Raw genomic sequence first — 19,344 nt, 5'->3', positions numbered from 1 at the left:
AGTGCAATGGCACAATCATGGCTCAGTGCAACCTCCGCCTCCCGGGTCCAAGTGATTCTCCTGCCTCAGTTCCCAGAGTAGTTGGGGTTACAAGCACCCGCCACTACACCCGGCTAATTTTTTAATTTTTTTTTTTTTTAATAAAGACGGGGTTTCGCCATGTTAGGCTGGTCTCAAACTTCTAACCTCAGGTGATCCACCCACCTTGGCCTCTCAGAGTGCTGGGATTGCAGGTGTGAGCCACTGTGCCTGGCCCAATGTGGCCATTTTGAGGGGGCTTTCCCCAAGACGACCTGGCCCGAGCCGTCAGCCCTTCCTTCACTCCTGCAGACCCCAGCTGGCTCCCCCAGCCCTGCCCTGCCCATGGCACCACTCGAGGGCTCAGCAGGAGGCCTCGGTCACCAGGCGCTGTCAGTGTCACCACCCGGGAGCTCTGAGAGTCCCATTGGCAGAGCTGAGACTCCTCAGGCTCAGGTGCCACCCTGGGCCCCAGGCAACCAGCCCATCTCATCCCCATGCTCGCCCACGTGCAAATGGCCCGGGGCTCAAGGATGAGAAGTCTGGCCAGTGGGGCTCAGGGGGGTTCGGGGGAGGTGGCACCGGTGGCCCCTCTGCCTGGCTGAGTTGGGGTAGCGGTTCCTGTGGTCGCCCGAGATGCCAGTGCAGGAACATGGTGAGGGCAGAGCAGCCCCCCCCCAAGAGCTACCCTAGGCTCCAGGCCCAACTTCCCGAGGGTCCCACCTAGGTGGGACACAGCCAGGGGTGAGCCAGGACACCCTGACAGAGCAGCGCTTCTCGGGGTGCTGGGCGGGGCCCGCGGGCAGCAGCAGGTGGCAGAGCCTCACGGGGCAGGACACCCTCTGACTTCCTGGCCACAGAATGGGCCACACCTGCTCCCACTGCTGGGGCAACAGTGGACAGCCTGCAGCACAGGCTTCCCTGGGGTGCGACCATCACCCCAGCTTCTCCCTCGAGGGGCCTTCTAGAACCGCCGTGCTCTGAGGCCTCAGAGCAGCTGCCAGGGCCCAGGGTTGCTGTGGCCTGGGGTCAGGGCCTGTGCCCTGAGGAGTGGGCTTTGCAGCCCACCCCAGAGCCTGTCCAGCTCAGCCCTCTGAGGACAGGCCTGGCAAAGGCTGACGGGCAGCTGGTGAGTGGCGCGGGAGGCCAAGCAAGCGGGGAAGCCGATCTGTGCTGGCGAGCACACTCATCCGAGCTACGTTTGGGAGTTTACAGAGGCTTAGCGGGTGTAGAGCGTGGCGGCGTCAGAGCAAGGTGGATGTGGGCTTCAGGGCGAGGCCCAGGCAGCGTCCTGAGCAGCCTGCACTGTGGCCAGGTCAGCTGTGTCTCCCAGGGTGGGCCCAGAACAGGTGCAGGCTGACACACAGCACACACGTCCAGGGTGGAAAACCACGTAAAAGTGGAAAGGGGCTTAGTATCATTTTAATATTGTGTAAGTTTTGCTTCTAAAAATTTAAATATTTCTCTGTGTATAGAGCCTAAAACGCCAGGAAGACTGCCTGGCGGGGCCAGACTCGAAGCACCCTCCTGTGGGCCCTGGGCCGGCAGCTTTAGCCTTTACTCCCTGGAGCAGGGGCTGAGGGGACACAGAGGGCAGCTGGGACACAGTTGTGGGGGCCTGGCCGCCCCATTTCCTGAGCAAATGAAACACACCCACCCCTGCCCCGGGCCTTCACAGCCACCGGGGTTCCCGCCAGGGACTGGGTCAGAGGCGGAGCAGGACCAGGTTCTCTGTAGCTGCAGACGCTGGTCCAGGCGCTCCCTTGGAGGGAGCTGGCGCATCCACCCTGCCCTCACGGCCCACAGAGCAGGCGCCCTCGGGGGTGCCCCGCTCCTCCTCGGGGGGTCCCTGCCGGCCCCGGCCCTGCAGTCTCTGCTGCCGCTCCTGTGCCTGGCGGGCACGGCTGGCGATGGCGCGCACACGGCTCTGGCTGCGTGAGGATGAGCGCCGCAGAAAACCGGGGCCCCCTGTCACCCCGTCCCCGGCCGCACCCAGGCTGGTGGGAGATGTGATGTCTCCCGCTTGCTGGAAGACCGTGAGCCAGCGCAGCTGCTCCGTCAGGATGTCCCGCCTCACCCCTGGCCCCAACACCCGCTGCGCCCCTTGCGGGAGGCCCAGGCTGTGGGAACCACCCTCAGAGCTGGGGGCAAAGTCATCTGCAGTGAGGTCCCCCAGGCTCTTGGACTTGGCAGCCACCGGGCAGTCCTGCAGGCTCCCCAGGGAGAGGCGGCCCCAGGGTGGCCGGAGCGGGAGGCCAGGCATCCGTGGAGCCAGGGGCCTGGGCCGCGGGTCCTCAGGCGTGGGAGGCCGCTGGCCTGCAGCCCGCAGGTTAGGGTTGGATTTGCTCTTGGTCACTGGTGGCAGGTCTGGGCGGGCAGCTGAAGCCAAGTGGGGCCTGGGGGGCAGGCGTCCCACGGGGCCTCCGGCGAGACACTCTCGGCTATGGCCTAGGCCCAAACTGGGCAGGGAGAGGTCGATGACAGTGTCACTAGATGACATGCTGGAGGAAGAGGAAACACTGTCTCGGTGGCCATGTGGCTCCAGCCGCTGCCACAGCCGGTCACTGCCTGTGGCGTCGGAGTACACGGCAGGGGCCGGGAAGGGCCCAGCCAGGGGCTCTGTGGGCACCTGCCCCTCACTCTTCACTCTTCTAATGAGCAGGGGGCCCAGCGTCCGGGGCTGGCTTCTGCCGTCCGTCTGGCTGCCAGGGCCCCCCTCGCATGCCTCGCCAGGGCCCCTGCCATGGCACGGCCTCGGCCTGCTGTCTCGGGGCTCCTCAGGGTCCTCTGGGGGGCTTGCCACATTGGTTCCGGGTCCAGTGGGACACAGGGGCCATTCCTGAGAAGAGTTGGTGGGGATGGCCACTGGTGGCGGGGGGCCGGGGCCTGGGGCAGGCTCCTCGGCAATGGTCTCCAGGCTGCACGGTGCAGGGAGCGGCCGCTGTGCAGAGAGGGGGCGGGTGTCTGTGGGGAGGTGGGGGGAGTGAGAGAGAGAGGGAGACAGTGAGAGAGGCGGCGGGAGATTCGGATCAGGGTGGAGTCCCCAGTGCCCGGCCCCCACCCTGAGGCATCCCCGGCACACTCTGTGCCCCCACCCTGCTGCTGCCACGGCACAGTCCACGTGCCCTGTGCCACACACGGGGCCCTCCTGGGACTGGGACAGCAGGGATACGGGGGCTGGGCCCCGTTACCTGTCGTTCGTGCTCTCAGTTCCTAACTACAGAGGCAGCGTGGGTGGGGGCAGAAAGGAAAGCTCGGTCAGGGGGCTGGCTGGAGGGGTGGGGTGGGGAGGGCAGGGCAGGGCAGGCTCCCTGTCTGTCCCTCCCTCCAGGCTATGGCGATGTCCTCACAGTGGGACGTCTCAGCCCAAAGCAACAAGACCCAGGGCCCAGGGAGTCCCCTCCACGCAGGCGTCCCGGGCACACAAGGCGCCCTGCGGCTGCACCACATCAGGCTACCCGGTAGGGACCCCTGGAGCCTCCCCTGGGGGAGGCAGGAACAGGATGGGAAGTGGCCCCGAGTCCCAGGAGGGGCATCAGGGGCCATGCCGGTCGCCAACTCGGGAGGCGAGTTTGTGGAAGCGCCCAGCGGGAGGGCCCAGCCCGTTGGGCCGCGAACCAGCTCCACCCGAGTCCCAGGGCCTCAAGGTCACACAGGAGGGCTGGGGCTACAGGCCACAGGCAAGCCAAGGGAGCAGAGTGCCACGGAGACAGAGCCACGAGCACACGGGGCGACGCTGTCCACACAGAAGCAGCAGCAGGTGACCCAGGTCCAGCCATGCCAGGGGCGTGCGGAAGGACCGCGCAGGGCAGGAGGGCGGGCTTACCGGCGGAGAACATGGGGGATTTTCTCCTGATAGCCTCCAGCTTTTGAGCAAACAAGGCACTCATCTCTCCCTGCAGGGCCCCCGGCTGCCTGCAGGCGCCCTCGGGCCAGTGGGCCCCCACTTCGGGGCTGCCCGGGCTGTCTGGGCTGCTGGCGTCGGAGGACATGGAGCCGCTACCTCCTGGACCCTGCCCCCAGGCCCCAGGACCCTTGTGGGCCTCTGTGCTGCTCCCCGAGAGAGCTCGAGGGTCCAGGCCGCTGCAGGGGCCCCCCATCGAGTCCTCGCGGGCCTGGGGCTGCTGGCGAATGGCGGCATGCCTGCTGGCCGGCCCCGGGCCGGGTGGCCGCTCCCTCCACAGGCCCTCGGTGTTCACGCCAGCGCAGGATCCCACCACGCACTTCATGCACGTAGCGGCCATTCCAGCAGGCCCCAGGCCCTCTGGGGCACGCGGGGGCTGCACACGCACCGGGCTCTTCTCTGTCATCACAGCTGGCGCCTTACCTCGGGGGCTGCCACTGCTGGGCCCCTCCTGGGCCGGGGCTTCCGGAGCAGGGCCAGGGCTGGGGGGCACCATGTCTGCCGCCCCCTTGGAGCCCACGTCCTGCGTGCCCAGGACCAGCTCCGGAAAGCCCTTGCGGCCCGGCTTCTGACTCTTGGTCGGGGCGCTGGCCGTGCGCCGCAGGAGCCGCTGGCTAACGGAGGGCCGGGCCAGGGGCCGGCCAGCAGCATGACTGTCCAGCGAGCCGGGCTTTGGGCCTCGGAGGAAGAGGCCTTTTAGGCCCAGAGCCTGCTTGACCTGCAAGAGAGGGAGCCCACATAGCTGGTGCCAGGGCGCCCAGCCCAGCTGCCGATGCACCCCAGGGCCAGCTCTCCAGACCGCGCCACAGACAGGTCTTGGTGCGAGGGGCCAGCTGTCTTGGGCTGGGTGGGTGTGGACACACCAGGGCCTTCAGGAGCAGGGTCCCTGGGGCAGCTCTGCCGGGACAGTGACTGCTGCAGATCTGAGGACAGATGGTGCCCCCACCCTCCGGCAGAACCTGCCCCTGCCAAGGTGTGCAGGGCCTGTGGGGCCCTTGAGGCGCACAGAGAGAAGGTCCTTTCCCCCAGAGGAGAGACCTCGAGCCCGGCCCTGGCCCACTGCAGCCTGCAACTGCCCGGAGGCCGGCAGCCCCAGGTCTGGCAGGGGCACTGGTGTAGAGCCAGAGACAGGAGAGAGTAGAATCCCAGGTCTCCCTGCTTGCATCTGCCCTGCCCTCAGGAGTAGCCAGGTGCAGATGGAGGCCTGCTTGCCCAGCCCTGTCCTGCCCACTCCCATGGCAAAGCTCCTGCCCGGGGAGGTGCCACCTCTTCCAGGAAGCCTTCCTGAACTGTCCTGGGCAACCTTTTCCGATCTTGCCGTCCTCTGCCCTGTGAGCCCCCAAGGCCCACAGCTGGCTTGCTGCCCCTTGAGCCCTGCCAAGATGGGCTTAGCCTCCCCGCCTACCAGCACCAGGCCACAGCCAGTCTTCCCAGACAGCTGGGCCCAGGAGGTCCCTGCCTGAGCGGAGCGGCTGGTGAGAGCGAGGCAGCTGCCTCTCCAGGGTGCCGGGGCCAGAGGGGCCCTCACATACCAGACGCCCCGAGACCGGCAGCACCCACCGAGCCCCCATGACGAGCCGTGCTCGGGCACAGAGCGGCCCAGGCCCCCACGTGGGTCACCCCCTGCAGGGGTGCCTCTGGGCAGATGCGTTCAGATGGTCAGCACTTGAATCAGCTTCCTGATTCAAGATCCCAAATCCACGCAATTTGGTCACAGTGGCCGGGAAGCCATTTAGAAGCAGATCCGGGATTCCGGCTCAAGCACCAGCCTCGGGGGTGCCCTCATCCAGGCACTGGGCGTGGTTGGCAAAGACAGGGAGGGAGCAGGAGGGGGACTCAGAACCAGCGGCCTGAGGGGCCGAGGTGGGGGCACCAGAGAGAAGGAGGGAGGCGGGAGGGTACAGCGGGGGCTCCAGCAGGCTCCCCACCAGGACAGGGACTGAGCGAGGGGAGGGAGGACTGAGGGACGGGAGGCCGGGGGAAGGCGGCCGCCCAGCTGAACCCTGGATCTGCCTCGTAAATGCCGCTCTGGCTAGGGATGGCCAGGGCCCCCAGAACCATGTCATGATCCATGTCACATGAGCGACAGTCTCCAAATGCTACTAGGAGTCACAGATGCTAATGGGCACGGCCTGGCATGCAGGGGCGGCGGGCAGCACTGTCCCGCGCGCCGGGTACCTTCAAGGCTCCTAACGGAGCTGCGCTTCTAAAAGTAGACTGTGGCCATAGAGAAGCCGACTGCAAGACCAAAGAGACAGAGGGGCGGGTGAGGCGGCCACGGCAGCCGTGTGGGGAGCCCCGAGGCCTGGGGGACGAGGAGTGGCTAGGTGGGAGACGGCGGGGGCCAGACGGCACCTCTGGGCCTGAGAGCATGGCAGGAGAGAGTCAGGGTTGGGCCTGGGCAGGCTGCCCATGCTGTGTGTGCAGCTACAGCCAGCAGGACCCAGAGGGCACTGGCCCCAGCTGAGAGTCAGGGCTGCCAGCTCTGCAGGGCAGCAGGGCCAGCACCACAACCCCCTCCTGCAGAAGCTGAGGCTGGGGGACACACATGCTGGGTGTGGAGTCACGGGTAAATCCCGGGCAGCTGCCTTCCACGTGACGCCAAGAAGTGGAGGGATAGGGGTGAGCGAGGGGAGGGCCACCACTCGATCCATGCTGAGAAGCCAGGTGGCCACACTGTGGGGTGAGGCCTGCGAGGCCCCCAAGAGAGTCTGAGACAGGCATTGGTGGCACAGGGCAGAGCAAGGCACAGGGCACTGGGGCCCCGCATTGCCCAAGACTCCCACAACCAGCCCTGGGGTCAGAGGTGAGCACTGACGGCTCAGGAGCCAGGCCCCCCAACACCCCATCTTGCAGGTAGAGAAGCAGAGGCCTGGAGAAGGGACCCTAGGCCTCACTGCCTCAGCTCAGGAGCCAGCCCTGGGGACACATGGGGGGGTATGGGACAAGGGCTGGTACCGCCCGTCCCCATGATGGTCAGTGGCCAGGGGTGACACTCACCTTACCGCTGATGTCACTGACAGCCACGTGCACAAAGATGGAGGCCTCTTCCATCCCCTCCAGGTACACGTGCCGGTAGCCTGGAGCAGCATGGGTCAGTGGGGTCATGAGGTGTCAGCCTCCCAGGGCCCCCACCTGCTCTGCCCCCCACCAGCCCACTCTACTTAACGGTCTCAAGACCCCAAATACAGCCAACAAGCCGAGGCCGGGGATCTCTGCCTCCTGTGGGTGCAGTATTACCCCTCACCTCCTCCAGGAAGCCCACTGGCATTGCGCCAGCCTGTAGGGACCTCTTCCTAGGTGTGACCTCTTCTGCACAGGCTGCGCCCCAGCCTGACCTGCAGAGCCCCAGGCTGGCTCTCGTCTGGTCCTCAGCACCCTTCCTGAGGCTGACCTCTCCCCTACAGGCCACAGGCCATGCCCCAGCCTGACCCGCAGAGCCCCAGGCCGGCCCTCCTCCTGTCCTGAGCTCCTGTCTCTTTGGCACCCGGCCCAAGCCCACCCACACAGGTGCTGACCCGCAGGGGAAAGGGTGTCTGCCCTGCCCCGGGACCTCAGCCAGGGGGGCACCATGTCCACCCCTGCCCACCTGGCATCATGCTGCTGAAGGCCAGCGTCCTCTGGCCAATGAAGTCACGCCCGATGGGGTCGTGGTCCCAGACGAGGAATCGGACCAGCGCGATCTCCGGCATGTGCACCGTGAACACCAGGGTCTCCTCCCAGGTGGGGTTGAACCCTGGAGGCAGTGCCAGGAGGAGTGTCCCACGGGCAGGGCCAGCCCAGCATGGCCCCAGCCTGGCGGCCTCCTGCCCACCAGTCCCGCTCCTGCTTCCTGCGCTGTCCACCCGCAGGGGATTGGCGCCTGGGAGTGTCAGCAAGGGAGTCCTGGAGAGCAGCTGGCACAGCAGGCAGCCCTGACCCTCCTGCCTCAGGCTGCCGTCAGCGGTGTGACCGTGGTGCCGGGGTCTGCCTGCAGGGCACACCACCCTCCCCGACGAGCAGGCCCTGTCGCCCACCCCGGCCCCGCCATGGCCCGAGCCTTACCGTTGTCATCCACCACGCGGGTCTGCTCCCTGCTACAGTCCACGGGGAGCCCGATGACCTCCACCTCCACAAAGGGGTCGATGATCTGGGGCACAGGCGAGGGGTGAATCGGGCCACCGCCATGCCCGCCCGTCCCACCCCACCCCCACCCCACCCGCCTGTGCAGGGCAGGCCCCTACCTCCCCGCGGTCCCCCAGCATGGAGTCGCGAGGCTTGGGGAGCTGCTGGCCACTGATGATCCGGAGCACCAGCTGCTTCTTGAGCTGCCCGGGCAAGGGGTCCTCCGAGTTGGGGTTGAACATACCTGAGAGGGTGTCAGGCATGGGGTCAGTGGCTCAGCCCTTGGCAAGACCCCCACTGGCTGGCACACAGTTGCCAACAGCCCCCTCCCAGCTCCCACCTAGGAGACTGGAGCCAGTGCCAGGTGGAGGGAGGGGACAGCAGTGCAGTGGGGGTGCCTCGGAGGGCAGGTGCAGCAGGCCCAGTGTGGGTCACTTTTGTGGCCACTGCAGCACGTGGGACAGAGCCCAGGCCTCCCATGGGTGAGCCAAGGAGGTCACACGGCTTCTAGGGGTGGGTCTGGGTCCCTGGGGGTATGTGGGGTGGGGCCTCTGGTGGCAGTGCCCTGGGGCCCCCTCAGTGTGAGAACTCTGAGGAGGACAAGCCAAGGGCAGAGGTGGGAGAGGAGCCAGGGCCACATGGGCAAGCTGGAACTCATCCACAGCAGACAAAATGGAGGGGAGGAGGTTCCGGAGGTTCCTTCAAATGCCTAGCCCAGTCCCAGGTCCTGAGATCCAAAGATGGGCTGGGCACAGGGGGCTGGGTCGCTGGCACTGGGCCCCCCTCAGGCAAGTCCTGCCATGAATCCCACGTGGGGCCCAGGCTCCTGAATTCTCCGTCCCTGGATTCCTGCAGAGCTGGACCATTGTTTGCAACCCCAGCAAGGACGGTGCCCCCGCCCACCTCCCCAGTGTCCTGGGAGCTTTATCCCAGCCTGATCCTTCAGGGGACCCTGACAAAGGTGCCCACCCCCTTGCCAGCCTGTGGGGCTCTGATCTCTGTTCTGGGGACACCCGGGAGGCCTGTCCAAGCCCTGAGCGTCCAAGCGCCTCACCCTGGCACATACACTCGGGCTTCAGTACGTAGCCACAGCCGCCGTTGGCACTGAACTTGGCTCGGTTCAGCTGCAGCATCCGCCCCTCTGACTGGTAGTTCAGGGCAACTGTGAGGGGACATAAGGCTGCCCCAGTCGGCACCTGACCTTCCAGGCGTGTCACCCCTCCCACCACCACACACCAGCACCCCCTGCACAGCTGCTGCCAGTCCGCCGTCTGCCCCTCGTCCCCCTGATATGAGTGGTGACCCAAGGCCTCCACCTGTGCAGGACTGGGGCCTGACATCCTGAAGGGACGTCCCCGGGGCCAGTGCTGCCAGCCTCGAGGCAGGTGTCCCTGGGACCGTGGGGACAGACCTGCACCACCTCTCCTACAGCCCCCGAGGTCTTAGGGGCCATGCCCCAGTGCCAGCCCAGGGTCAGTGTCGGCCTGGTGTGGGCAGCAGGCCTCGGGGGTGTGGAGGCTTCAAGGGCAAGGGAGCCCAGCACAGAACCAAGGCCCCAGCGGGTCCCTGCTCGCCCCTCAGGTTTGAGGGACCGTCTGAGCTGAGCCCTCCCACAGCCCCCAGCACGCCGTGCCCGCACCCACCCATCTGGCAGCCGGCGTTCCAGAAGGGCTGCGGGTTGTAGTTGCTCGAGTCCACGCGGTAGGAGGAGGGGTAGATGCGGGAGAGCTGCTGCTGGTTGAAGCGCAGGAACTGCGCCGGCTTCTGCTGCAGGATCTGCTGGGCCCTGGTCTCGCTGAAGGACGACACCTGCCAGCTGGATGCCGCTGTGGCACCGGGGGCCAGACATCAGACACCGAGTCCTGGAGCTCGCCCGGCGCCCCGCAGCATAGCAGGGGTGGGGGACAGGGAGGCCTCCGCCCGTGGGCCCCGGTCCCCGAGCCTCTCACCCTCCACCTCTATGTCGTGGGTGGCCACGGACTTGGTGTACTTCACCAGGTCGGAGAGGGCCCGGGACAGCTGCATGGTCTTCTTCTGCCGTGCCGTCCTGTGGCAGGTGGCAGGGGGTGAGCACCCCTCCCATTCAGGGCCAGCCTGGCACCCGGCTCCGTGAGACGGGCTCCAGGGCTCAGGCAGGTTCGTTAATTCATGCGGCAGCCCCTGAACCCTCAGAGACAGACCCCAGACTGGGCCGCAGGCCACGGAGACCTGAGTGCGGGCAGGACATGGGCGGGCTCGGAGTTACCAGCAGGTGCCAAGGCCCCGGGCACCACGTGTGTGTGCAGAGGAGGATGTGGCCTGCCAAGCGTGGCAGGGGTGGGGGCTTCTGGAAGATTCTGAGCAGGGACAGCTAGGGTCGGGGCCTGGGTCTGGCCTGGAATCCCTATGTGGAGAGAAGGCCAGGGGTCCAAGGGGTCCCCCGGGTTGCCCAGGCATGTCGATCAGATGTGTGCTCAGGGCAGAGCCTGGCTGGCACGTGGATGGGATGGGCGAGGGCTGTGCCCAGGCGATGGGCGTGGAGGAGCCGTTGGGGGATGGAAGTGACAGAAGGGAGTGGCCGGTGGGGGAGCCCATGGTGGAGGAGGGGCGGGAGCACCTTGCTGGGCCTGTAGGTCTGAGCCCCAGAAGAGACCCCAGACAGTGCTGAGGGAAGCCTCAGACACGGGGCCTGGGCCTTGAATCCGGCTTGGCTGGACTGGAAGCAGGGAGCCACTTCATGGCACGGGGCATTTGATGCCCCTGTGGAGGGCATGAGGCTGGGGGCCTCGGAGGAGGAGGAGCTGAGGACTGAGACCAGCCCGGCAGCATCGGGGCCTATGGGGACATGGACCCTCCAGCCACCTGCTTGGCTGCCCTGCCCCCACTGCCCACAGCCACCAGCCTGCCCCACACACCACACCCCACCACTTCCCACTGCTTCCAGGGGCCGGGAAAGGGGTGGGTCCTGCCCGGCTCAAGGATGGCCATGATGGGGTCACCACAAAGAAGGGGCCAGCTGGGCGAGGCCCCCGGGAGCATGCAGGCCCTCCCCATGGGGCAGGGCACCTACCCTCGGCTCTGGCCTCCTGCGGAGTCCTGGCCCTCATCCCCCTCCTCCACGCTGGCTGCCTTCTTCAGCTTGCTGCCCTTCTTCTATGCAGAGGGCAGAGGCGTGAGCTATGGGGCCCCTGGCCCAGGCCAGGCCTTGGGGAAGGCTGGGGGGTTAGGGAGGGCCTGTCCTCAGGGTCCCCCGAGGCCCACACGGCCTCCCATGTCCATCCCGCCCGGCTGTGCCTGCCAAGGCCTCCTCAGTGCCCTCTCGACCTGGTCTCCGGCGGACTCCCAGGGCGGCCACAGGTCACCTGAGCTTGGGGTGAGGGCCAGAGGAGGGAACGAGCCAGCCAGACCCCTGTTCCCACCAGCTCCCAGCCCAGGCTCCTGGCCCAGCCACTGGCACCTGCAGCTGACAGCTCAGCCCAAGACTCAGAAGGGATCCTGGGGGCTGTAGGAGACCCCCATCTGCTCTGGCTGGGGCAGGGGCTGCTGGGGCACTGGGAGCAGGGAGGACGCTGGGCCCAGACGGGGGCCCTAGGCTGGGAGCCGCGCAGGACCTTGCGCCTGGAGAAGCTTCCCACGACGAGGCGGCTGTTGCGTCTGCTGGCCCCAGTGTCCTCCCCAGACTCTGCATCCTCTTCAGCCTTGCTCTGAGTCCAAGGGAGAGACAGGGACAGGGTGAGCCCAGCCTTGAACCTGGCAGGGAGGCCGGGGCAGCTCCCTGGTGGCCCCAGGAGGCCTCCCTCAAGAGGTGGACTCAAGCGAGGCCTGGGGGGTGGAAAGGCAGGGCGGGCCGGGTTGGGGAGCCCCCGAGGCTGCTGTTTGCAGTCCACCCTGGGACAGAGGCAGCTGCTGGCAGGAAGGCCCTGGGAGGCAAGCCCGTGGGGGGACATTCACTCACGCTGCCTCGGTCTCCCTCCTGTGTTGTCTTAAACTCATTAAGTTCCCAATTCTGAATTTCTTCCCCACCAGTGGAGACTGCGTAATAAATGCATTTGCGTGTCTGGGACACTCCTCGGCCAGAGCTGCTTACGAAACCCTTTTACGAGCGTCCCTCAGCCCCGCTGCCCGGGCCTCTTCCCACAGCACGCAGGTATCACCTCGTCACACAAACAGCTCCAGGTGGGCGCTCCCTGAGGCGGGCTCTGAGCCGGGAACCCCAGGACGCCACCGTGAGCCTTCCGATTGCTGCACAAGCAGCAGGCACAACCAGGGCTCCACTCCTCGCCCCCGCCCAACCCAGGGCCGCATCCAAAGTGCTCATTCATCCCAAAGCTCCTTCCTGACGGAGCCACCCCGAGCCCTGCGGCCCCTTCCACAGACAACCCCAAAGCTTTGCCCAGCTCTGCTCAGGAGGGTCTCCCACCCCTCATCCTGCCCCCGCCCGTGGAGGGGTTGCTTTCTTTCAAACGCCACGAAGCCGTGGGCCTGCAGCAGGGTCCCTGTTAGGGGCTTCGACCAGAGACAGACACGGTGCCCACCCACGGCCACACCCACACCTCTGGACACATCCTTGCCACACCCACAGCACACGCGCCTCACACACCCACGGATGCTCCCATGACCACAGACACGTGGCACTCAGCCGTGCCATAGCCAACAGCGCCTCCTGCTCCCCGGCCTCACCAGCCTGGACACTTCCTCGCTGGGCGCATTGCAAATCAGGACACACGTCATGGCAGGCCCCATGCCAGGCGGCCTCTCAGTCCTGCAGACGTGGCTGCGGAGCTCCTGCCAGCCTCGCTGTGCTCTGCGTACCTTGGCCTGGGTGTGTACCCTGCCCCTCCTTCACCCTCACAGGGAGCCACGATAGGATCGGATAGCCCTTCCCATGGCCCAGAGCGGCCAACGGGCCTTCCCATTCCCAGGTGGCACTGGCCGGAGCCCAAGGCCCCGTGTGCACCGCGGCAGAAGGCTCCCGGGTTGTTCAGGCCCTGCTGGCTCGGAGGTGCTCCTCTCTCTCCACCTCCAGCAAAGCCAGCCCCAGTTTCCTCTTAATTTATTGATGCCACGGCTGCTGGGAGAGGCATTGGGAGCCAGATTCACAGCGCGCCTGGGGGCAGTTGGAGCCACCATGGTTCACAGCTCCTTACACATCCCCAAAATGCCACAGTGACCAAGAGCCACGAGCGATGTCAATCCAGGCGTGACCGAGGAGAGGCATGTGCTGACCCAGGAGATGGACGGCCAGACACAGCACGTACTAGACAGCCAGAACTGCCGTCACCCCACAGGAGACAGCCACACCCAACCACGCTCCCAGGGGCTGCGGGCAGCAGAAGGCCAGGAGGGGACAGGGCCTGGATGGGGGCAGAGGGTCTCAGCCAGCAGCAGAGCCCCCAGCCCTGCCTCTGTGGGGAGAGGGTCCCTGTGGGGCGAGGCTGTTGGCAGCATAAGCACTCACTGGGCTGTGCCCAGGTCTCTGCAGGTGGATCCCGTCCTTACCCATTCAGCTTCTCTCCCCCAGATACCCATTCCTGCTGCCCCCAGGCCTCAGGGGCCCGTGAGAAGAGCCTTGTGTCTTTAAGGTTCATGGGCAGAGGGGACGCTGCCTAGCCCAGGGGGACAGAGAGGCCCAAGTGTCCCTCGGTGGGGTGTGCCAGCCCCACGACCCCCAACGCAGACACCCCCTTTGCCTGGGCCTTGCCCCCAGTGAGCCCCAGGGCTGAATGTTCCAGCCTAGCCTGGGGATCAGTCCCACCCTCTCCTGTGCCAAAGGCTCCAGGGCTCTTCTGGTGTGTGTCCGCACCCGGCAAGGAGTACATCTCACCAGGGTGGGACCTCCGATCCTCCCCCAGCCTTAGTGGCTGTGCCTGAGCCCCTCCGCCTCCTGCAGGAAGCCTTCCCTGAGCACAGGCCCCCCAGCAGCCGCTCAGACGTGAGGTCCACAGGCGACCGCTCTCCTGGACCCAAAGATGCATTTCCAGGTTTTGCACAGGTCCAGCTGGCTGCCCAGGGAGCCACAGATGGCCATCCTCCCCACCCAGACACCTCAGGATAAAAATAAAGGAGCGCCTGTCGGCTCGGGACCCGAGAGCCACCTGCACAGGGCATGTTCCTCGAGCTCTCCTTCGGTGTCAGCTGTGCCGCGTGCACTCAAGCCGTGGGTGGAAACGCAAACACCCAGGGCTAAAAATACTGGTCCTGGAAGGAAGGGGACATGGCATCCCCACCTGGCCTGGGAGAAGTCACCTTCCCACCCTCCCTGAGGGTTAGGAAAACAGCAAGGTCTCTGTGGGGACAGGCAGAGTCAGCTGGCACCATAGGGCACAGTACGGCGTGTCAGGTACCAGGAGAGTCCCCAGCACTGGCACCCAGCAGCGCTGTCCCCCTGTGGAGGGTCTTCAGGGCCCACCCACATTCCCCACCCAGCCCCACCCACTGCAGGACTGCAGGACCCGCCAGCCACGGCTCCTGGCTCCTTCAAGGGCTGCAAGGAGGTTGTGGGACCTGCCGACCCTGCCCGGCACCTCTCACCCACACACACTCCACTGCGTCTGCCGTGACAACCCCCAAGGGCCATTCGCTCCACGTGGAAACTTCCCCACCTGGCCACGACCAGCTCCAGGTGGGGCATAGGCAGGGAGGGCAGTCGTGTCCCCCAGCTGGGAAGCTCCCAGGACTGGCTGGGCTTTGAGACCCCGCTGGTATGTGGGGTCTCAAAGTGTATGTATGTACATACAGCATGTATGTCTGCAGGTGTGTGTACCAAAGGGTGCTGTGTGCAGATTTGTGAGTACACACACCACATGTTCCGGGGCTCTTGCCAGCCCACAGGCTGGCTGGCAGGGGGAGAACCTGTTGGCATCAGGGGTTTCACCTTTTTGGCCTCTACCTTGTGTCCGAGTTTTCCGGATGGGGACAGTGTGGAGACAGAGAAGTCGTTGGGATCCTCACAGTCCCGAATCTTTGACTCCTTGATGAGGGAATCCAGTTTCCTCTTAGCAATGTTTTCCACACGCTTTCGATTGGTGGATGCCTGCGGAGCCAGAGGCTGGCCTGTTGGCATCTGCCCCCAGCCCTGTGAGCAGTGGTGGTGATGACCCCCAGGGTCACAGCACTCCACCCACCCCAGGCTCATGGAAGGCGTGTGATTCACCTCGGGCCTGCAGGCAGCCACTGGCAGGACGGGAACCCAGGCCCACCTGATGCCACCAGCAGCATGAGGCTGCCCGCGGGCTCCCAGCAGAGCCTGTGTGGCCTCTGGCCCTGTGGCCTGGGAGGTCAGCATGCCAGCAGGCAACACAGGGTCTGGAGTCTCACCACTGGCCGCCACATGCCTCAGGAGATGGCAAGGCCAGAGGCAGCTTCATGCCAGCCTCCAAGTGGGACTGGATGCCCTTCCCTGCCAGTGTAGCCCTGGATGGCCCTGATGAACTTGGAACCCTTGAGGGCAGGGCCTGGGCCTTGGGGGTCAGATGTCCCGGTACCATGTTGGAGTGGGCATGAAGCTGGGAGCACAATGGAGCTGGTTTTTGCCGTCACGTGGGCCACACAGAGACGCGCACCCTGGGCAGGAAGAGTGCTGCTGCCTCAGGACTTTCTAAAATGGTCGGCCACGTGGCCCAGAGCAAAGCTGCTCAGTCATCTTCCCATGCCCGGCCCCTCTGGGAGAAACGGCCTTCGCCACCTCACCGCAGCATCCCCAGACCAGTGCCCAGGGGAAAGGGCACCCCCAAGCCCAGCACTGCACGGGACCCTCCCGACTGCACAGCCCCCACCCCGGCCCTGGCGGTGACACAGTGACGGTGCTCGGTGGGGTGACTGCTGCCGGGATCCCCACATCAGGGCCAGCCTTAGAGATGGCACTGCTTGGAGGTGAGCCCAGCACTGGCCACCCAGCTTCGGGCCGGATTTGGTAGGAAAAGACCAGGGAGCTGGGCGTGCCAGGTGCCGGCGGGAATGGGGTAGAGTCTGGCATGGGACCTGGCCCCCAGTGCTGCCCCCACTTGCTGAGGGGCCCAGAGGGCAGAGAACCGCAAGAGTCAGCTCAAACATGGGAGCTGAAACTGGGCACGGGCAGGCCTGTAACACAGAGGGGTGGCTGGGCAGGGAGGACCCCCCAGGCCCTGGGCCACTGTGCACATCTGCGCTCACGTCCCTCCGTCCCGGCTGCCTCCCTTTCCAACTCGCCCCAACAGCAAGGACGGACAGCTGCTCTTGGGAGCCGCAGGCCCCACCCCCACCCACCCTACCCCCACCCCACTCACATCCCCATTCAGGAGCTTGCAGTCATCATCAATCTCATCAGCACTGTCCTCATCAGACACCTCGCCTTCCTCCGCATCCTCGCTGATGTTGGCTGGGAGCTTCTTCCCCTGGGGGAGGAGGAGCACGATGGGAGGGGCCCTGGAGAAGACACTGGGAAGCCAGTACCCGGCACCAACCAGGAGCCGCCGGCCAAGGAGAGGGGGCTTTTCTCAAGCTCAGTCTGGAACCCCAGCCACAGGGCAGGAGCCAGACTGGCCAGTTCCCCGTGGCTGCAGCAGCGTGGAGGGAAAGGCCTGGATGTGCATGAGGAGGTCCTGAGACAGTGACCACCATGGGGAGATGGAGGCCAGGCCAGGGCGCAGCCAGCCCTCAGCCTCCCAAATCTGCCCACAGATGGCATGACGCCCCCACCTATCTGGAGCAGGGCACTAACCCAGGCCTAAGACTTGGCGTGAGCTGGTCCCAGGAGGGCAGGGGCTCACTCACCTTCACAAGGATCTTTCCCTTGAGCATCTGTGGAGAGGGGAGTGTGGTGGCATCCTCACTGCTCACAGATGACAGGTCCAGCTTGTCCCCAAGGATGTCAGTCAGGTACTGGGCCATTTTCTTCTGCTGGATGACACTGCAGTGGTTCTCGATGGACAGGATCACTGGGTACCTGTGCCCCCAAGGCAGAAGGAGCAGGATGAGGCCAGGGCCTCAGAGGACGGGTAGGCCCCATCTCTGCAAGATCCCAGGTCACCTAAACCATTGAGTGAGGAGGGGTCTTGACCAGAAACCCAGGACAGCTGTGACTACCAGCAGCTCTGGAAGGTGGCCCACCCATCAATGGCTTTGAAAAGCAACTGAGTGGGTAGGAAAGGAGCTGGGAGAATCTTAGGGGCCAGTAAACACCATATGAGCTTCTTTCCCCAATAAGGAAAAGACAAAGGCAACTAGAAACTCCAGGAAAACAAAAGAACATTTGAAAAAGTCATGGTTTTAAAATGATGTGGACAAAATCAAGGTGCAGTGTGGAGCAACAGATAGACTGGGAAATAGAATCTCTTTTGCCTAGATACTGGGGACACTGTCCTCTGAATGGCCTGGGGTCCTGACATTGGCCCCATAAAGAAGGAAACATAAACCTGGCACACACCATCTGGTGGAAGACAGTTATTACCTGCACAGCACAGAATGGGGAGTGTAGCAGGAACTTTTAATTACAAGCTTTTCAGCTTCATTTTTAACCATTTTACTTGGACTTTTATCAAAAGGCAGTCATGATTCCTTTACAGAATGGAAGTGGCCCAGAATAAGAGAGCATGAACCAGAGCAAGAGATGAGCAAGTCATGATGAGAGGGCAGGCGGGGCGCAGGGGCACAGGGGCTCCTATCCCCACTTCTCAGGCTGGAGACTGAGGCCTGAGGCCCAGGGCCTGCAGGAGAACATTGTGCCTGCACTGATTACACCGGTCATGAGGGGCAACCCTGTCCTGAGATCCCAGCAGGCCCCTGGCTCCTCCCAGCTCATCCCTCCTCCCCCATCCCCACGCCCATGCCCTGCAATGCCCTCCCCACCTACAGACCCAGGGTTAGGGTGGGCTGAAGACAGTGACAGGAAGGGCCAGCTCTTCCAGGAGACGCCGTCTATTTCTGTTTCCTAAATCAATCTTGCTTCTCCTTCCTTCCTTTGTGCAATTAGCTACTTGCCAGTCTGCGAGCCTTGTGTAGCCAGGACTCAAAGGTAACTCAAACCGCACGGGGAGGTGGTCTTCTAATTCCAGAAACTAAATTGGATATTCTTCAACGGTGTCTACAGACTCAGCTAAGTGACGGCAAATTGAGTCTGGATACAGAGTGGCTTCTCAGGGGTGGTAAGTGTGGGAGCCACAGCCGCCGTGAGCCCTGGCACCAGGAGGTGCCACCAGGCATGTGGGCAAGCTGCTCCTGTGAGGACCTCACTTGGACCTGCGGCCACTCCCTCCCCCATCCCTCTTTCCTCAACAAGAAATGCCAGAATGAAACCAGCGCCCTGGTCACCACAGTCACTGCCCCCAAAGAAAGGACGTGTGGGTGTGGCGGGAAGAGCCTGAACCTGGAGACCCTCCCCTGCCCACCTCTGGGCCAGACACCCAGGCCCAGCCACTCACTCATTCTTGATGAAGGCGTATTTGTTGATGGTTTCAATGACGTCTTTGAAGAGGATCTTGGAGGTCAGGGTGTAGCCATGATGCACGATGGGCTCCCCGTCGGGCCCATCCCAGCAGTCCACTGCAGGTGGGTGGACCTCGGTCAGCCCCAGGGCCTGGCCACAGTGAGCCCAGGCAGGCTGAGCTCCGGCCAGAAGGGGGCCTGTCCCCTTGCTCAGTGAGGGACACAGAAGAGGCCTTCCCAGCCCCTGCCCAGAGACCCCCCCGGGGGCTCCTCAGGCACAGCCCATCTCCCACAGCAGATGCCAGCCCACAGTCTGGGGCTCACCTTCCACGCAGCGGCAGCCTGCCTGCAGGACCCAGGCATACATGTCCACCCGTGATTGGGACATGAGCTGGTCCCCCACGAGGTAGGTGTTGTGGGACGAGGTGATGAAGTAGTGGCTCAGTGGGCGTGTCATGTCCTGGTGCACGCGGCGGTGCTCAGGGTTGGAGATGTCCCCAGCGGGGCTCCTCGTGTAGTTGGTGAAGCCTGAAGACAGCACGGCGTAGGGACCGTGTCAGCCCACCCCCGGCCTCCTCTGACGGCCACCTGCCCCGACTCGACGGGACACAGAGCAGCTGTCTCGGTCCACAGGCTGGGCCCTCGTTGCCCCTCCGGCATCCCAGGACCGCCAGGCAGACGGCACCGCCCCACTCACCATCAATGCCCAGCAGCCCCTTACTCCTGTTTTCGGGGCACGGCTCAAACTGCTCGATGATGTCCTGGCAGCTCTCCAGGGTCACAGCCGTCATCTAGGCCAGAGCAGGGGCATGAGCCCAGGGAGCCCATCCCTGGCCTGGGAGAGCCCCGACCAGCTCTCCTCACCGCTGTCCCCCATCGGCCAGTTCCCCTCACCGCTGTCCCCTGTCCATCGGCCAGCTCCCCTCACCGCTGTCCCC

The 19,344-nt window shown here is 64.8% G+C and overlaps 1 protein-coding gene across 10 annotated transcripts in view; it reads right to left on the bottom strand.

The window, feature by feature from the left end:
- Positions 1-1,412: 1,412 nt before the first annotated feature.
- Positions 1,413-19,344, bottom strand: part of PLCH2 (phospholipase C eta 2) — an 85,984-nt gene continuing 68,052 nt past the window's right edge. For 7 of the 10 annotated variants that reach the window (XM_032262163.1, XM_032262161.1, XM_032262162.1 and 4 more), the window contains 17 exons: positions 19,104-19,197; positions 18,731-18,934; positions 18,403-18,523; positions 16,757-16,928; positions 16,270-16,377; positions 14,880-15,038; positions 11,617-11,709; positions 11,076-11,158; positions 9,976-10,073; positions 9,670-9,852; positions 9,081-9,188; positions 8,146-8,270; positions 7,967-8,051; positions 7,512-7,658; positions 6,923-7,002; positions 3,845-4,640; positions 1,413-2,982 (listed from right to left, as the gene is read on the bottom strand). In XM_032262163.1, the coding sequence (XP_032118054.1) occupies positions 1,724-2,982; positions 3,845-4,640; positions 6,923-7,002; positions 7,512-7,658; positions 7,967-8,051; positions 8,146-8,270; positions 9,081-9,188; positions 9,670-9,852; positions 9,976-10,073; positions 11,076-11,158; positions 11,617-11,709; positions 14,880-15,038; positions 16,270-16,377; positions 16,757-16,928; positions 18,403-18,523; positions 18,731-18,934; positions 19,104-19,197 (3,915 nt within the window). In that variant the 3' untranslated portion in view covers positions 1,413-1,723. Of the gene's footprint in view, positions 2,983-3,072; positions 4,641-6,922; positions 7,003-7,511; positions 7,659-7,966; positions 8,052-8,145; positions 8,271-9,080; positions 9,189-9,669; positions 9,853-9,975; positions 10,074-11,075; positions 11,159-11,616; positions 11,710-14,879; positions 15,039-16,269; positions 16,378-16,756; positions 16,929-18,402; positions 18,524-18,730; positions 18,935-19,103; positions 19,198-19,344 lie in introns of those variants that run through there. The other 3 variants (XM_032262159.1, XR_004263996.1, XM_032262169.1) reach the window with 3 other exon arrangements.

This window comes from Sapajus apella, unplaced genomic scaffold (assembly GCF_009761245.1).
Source record: "Sapajus apella isolate SASKATOON/1434 unplaced genomic scaffold, GSC_monkey_1.0 scaffold127, whole genome shotgun sequence".
Classification (NCBI taxonomy): Eukaryota; Metazoa; Chordata; class Mammalia; order Primates; family Cebidae; genus Sapajus; species Sapajus apella.
Note: the sequence above shows the minus strand (reverse complement) of the source record. Positions and strands in the feature narration are given on the sequence as shown.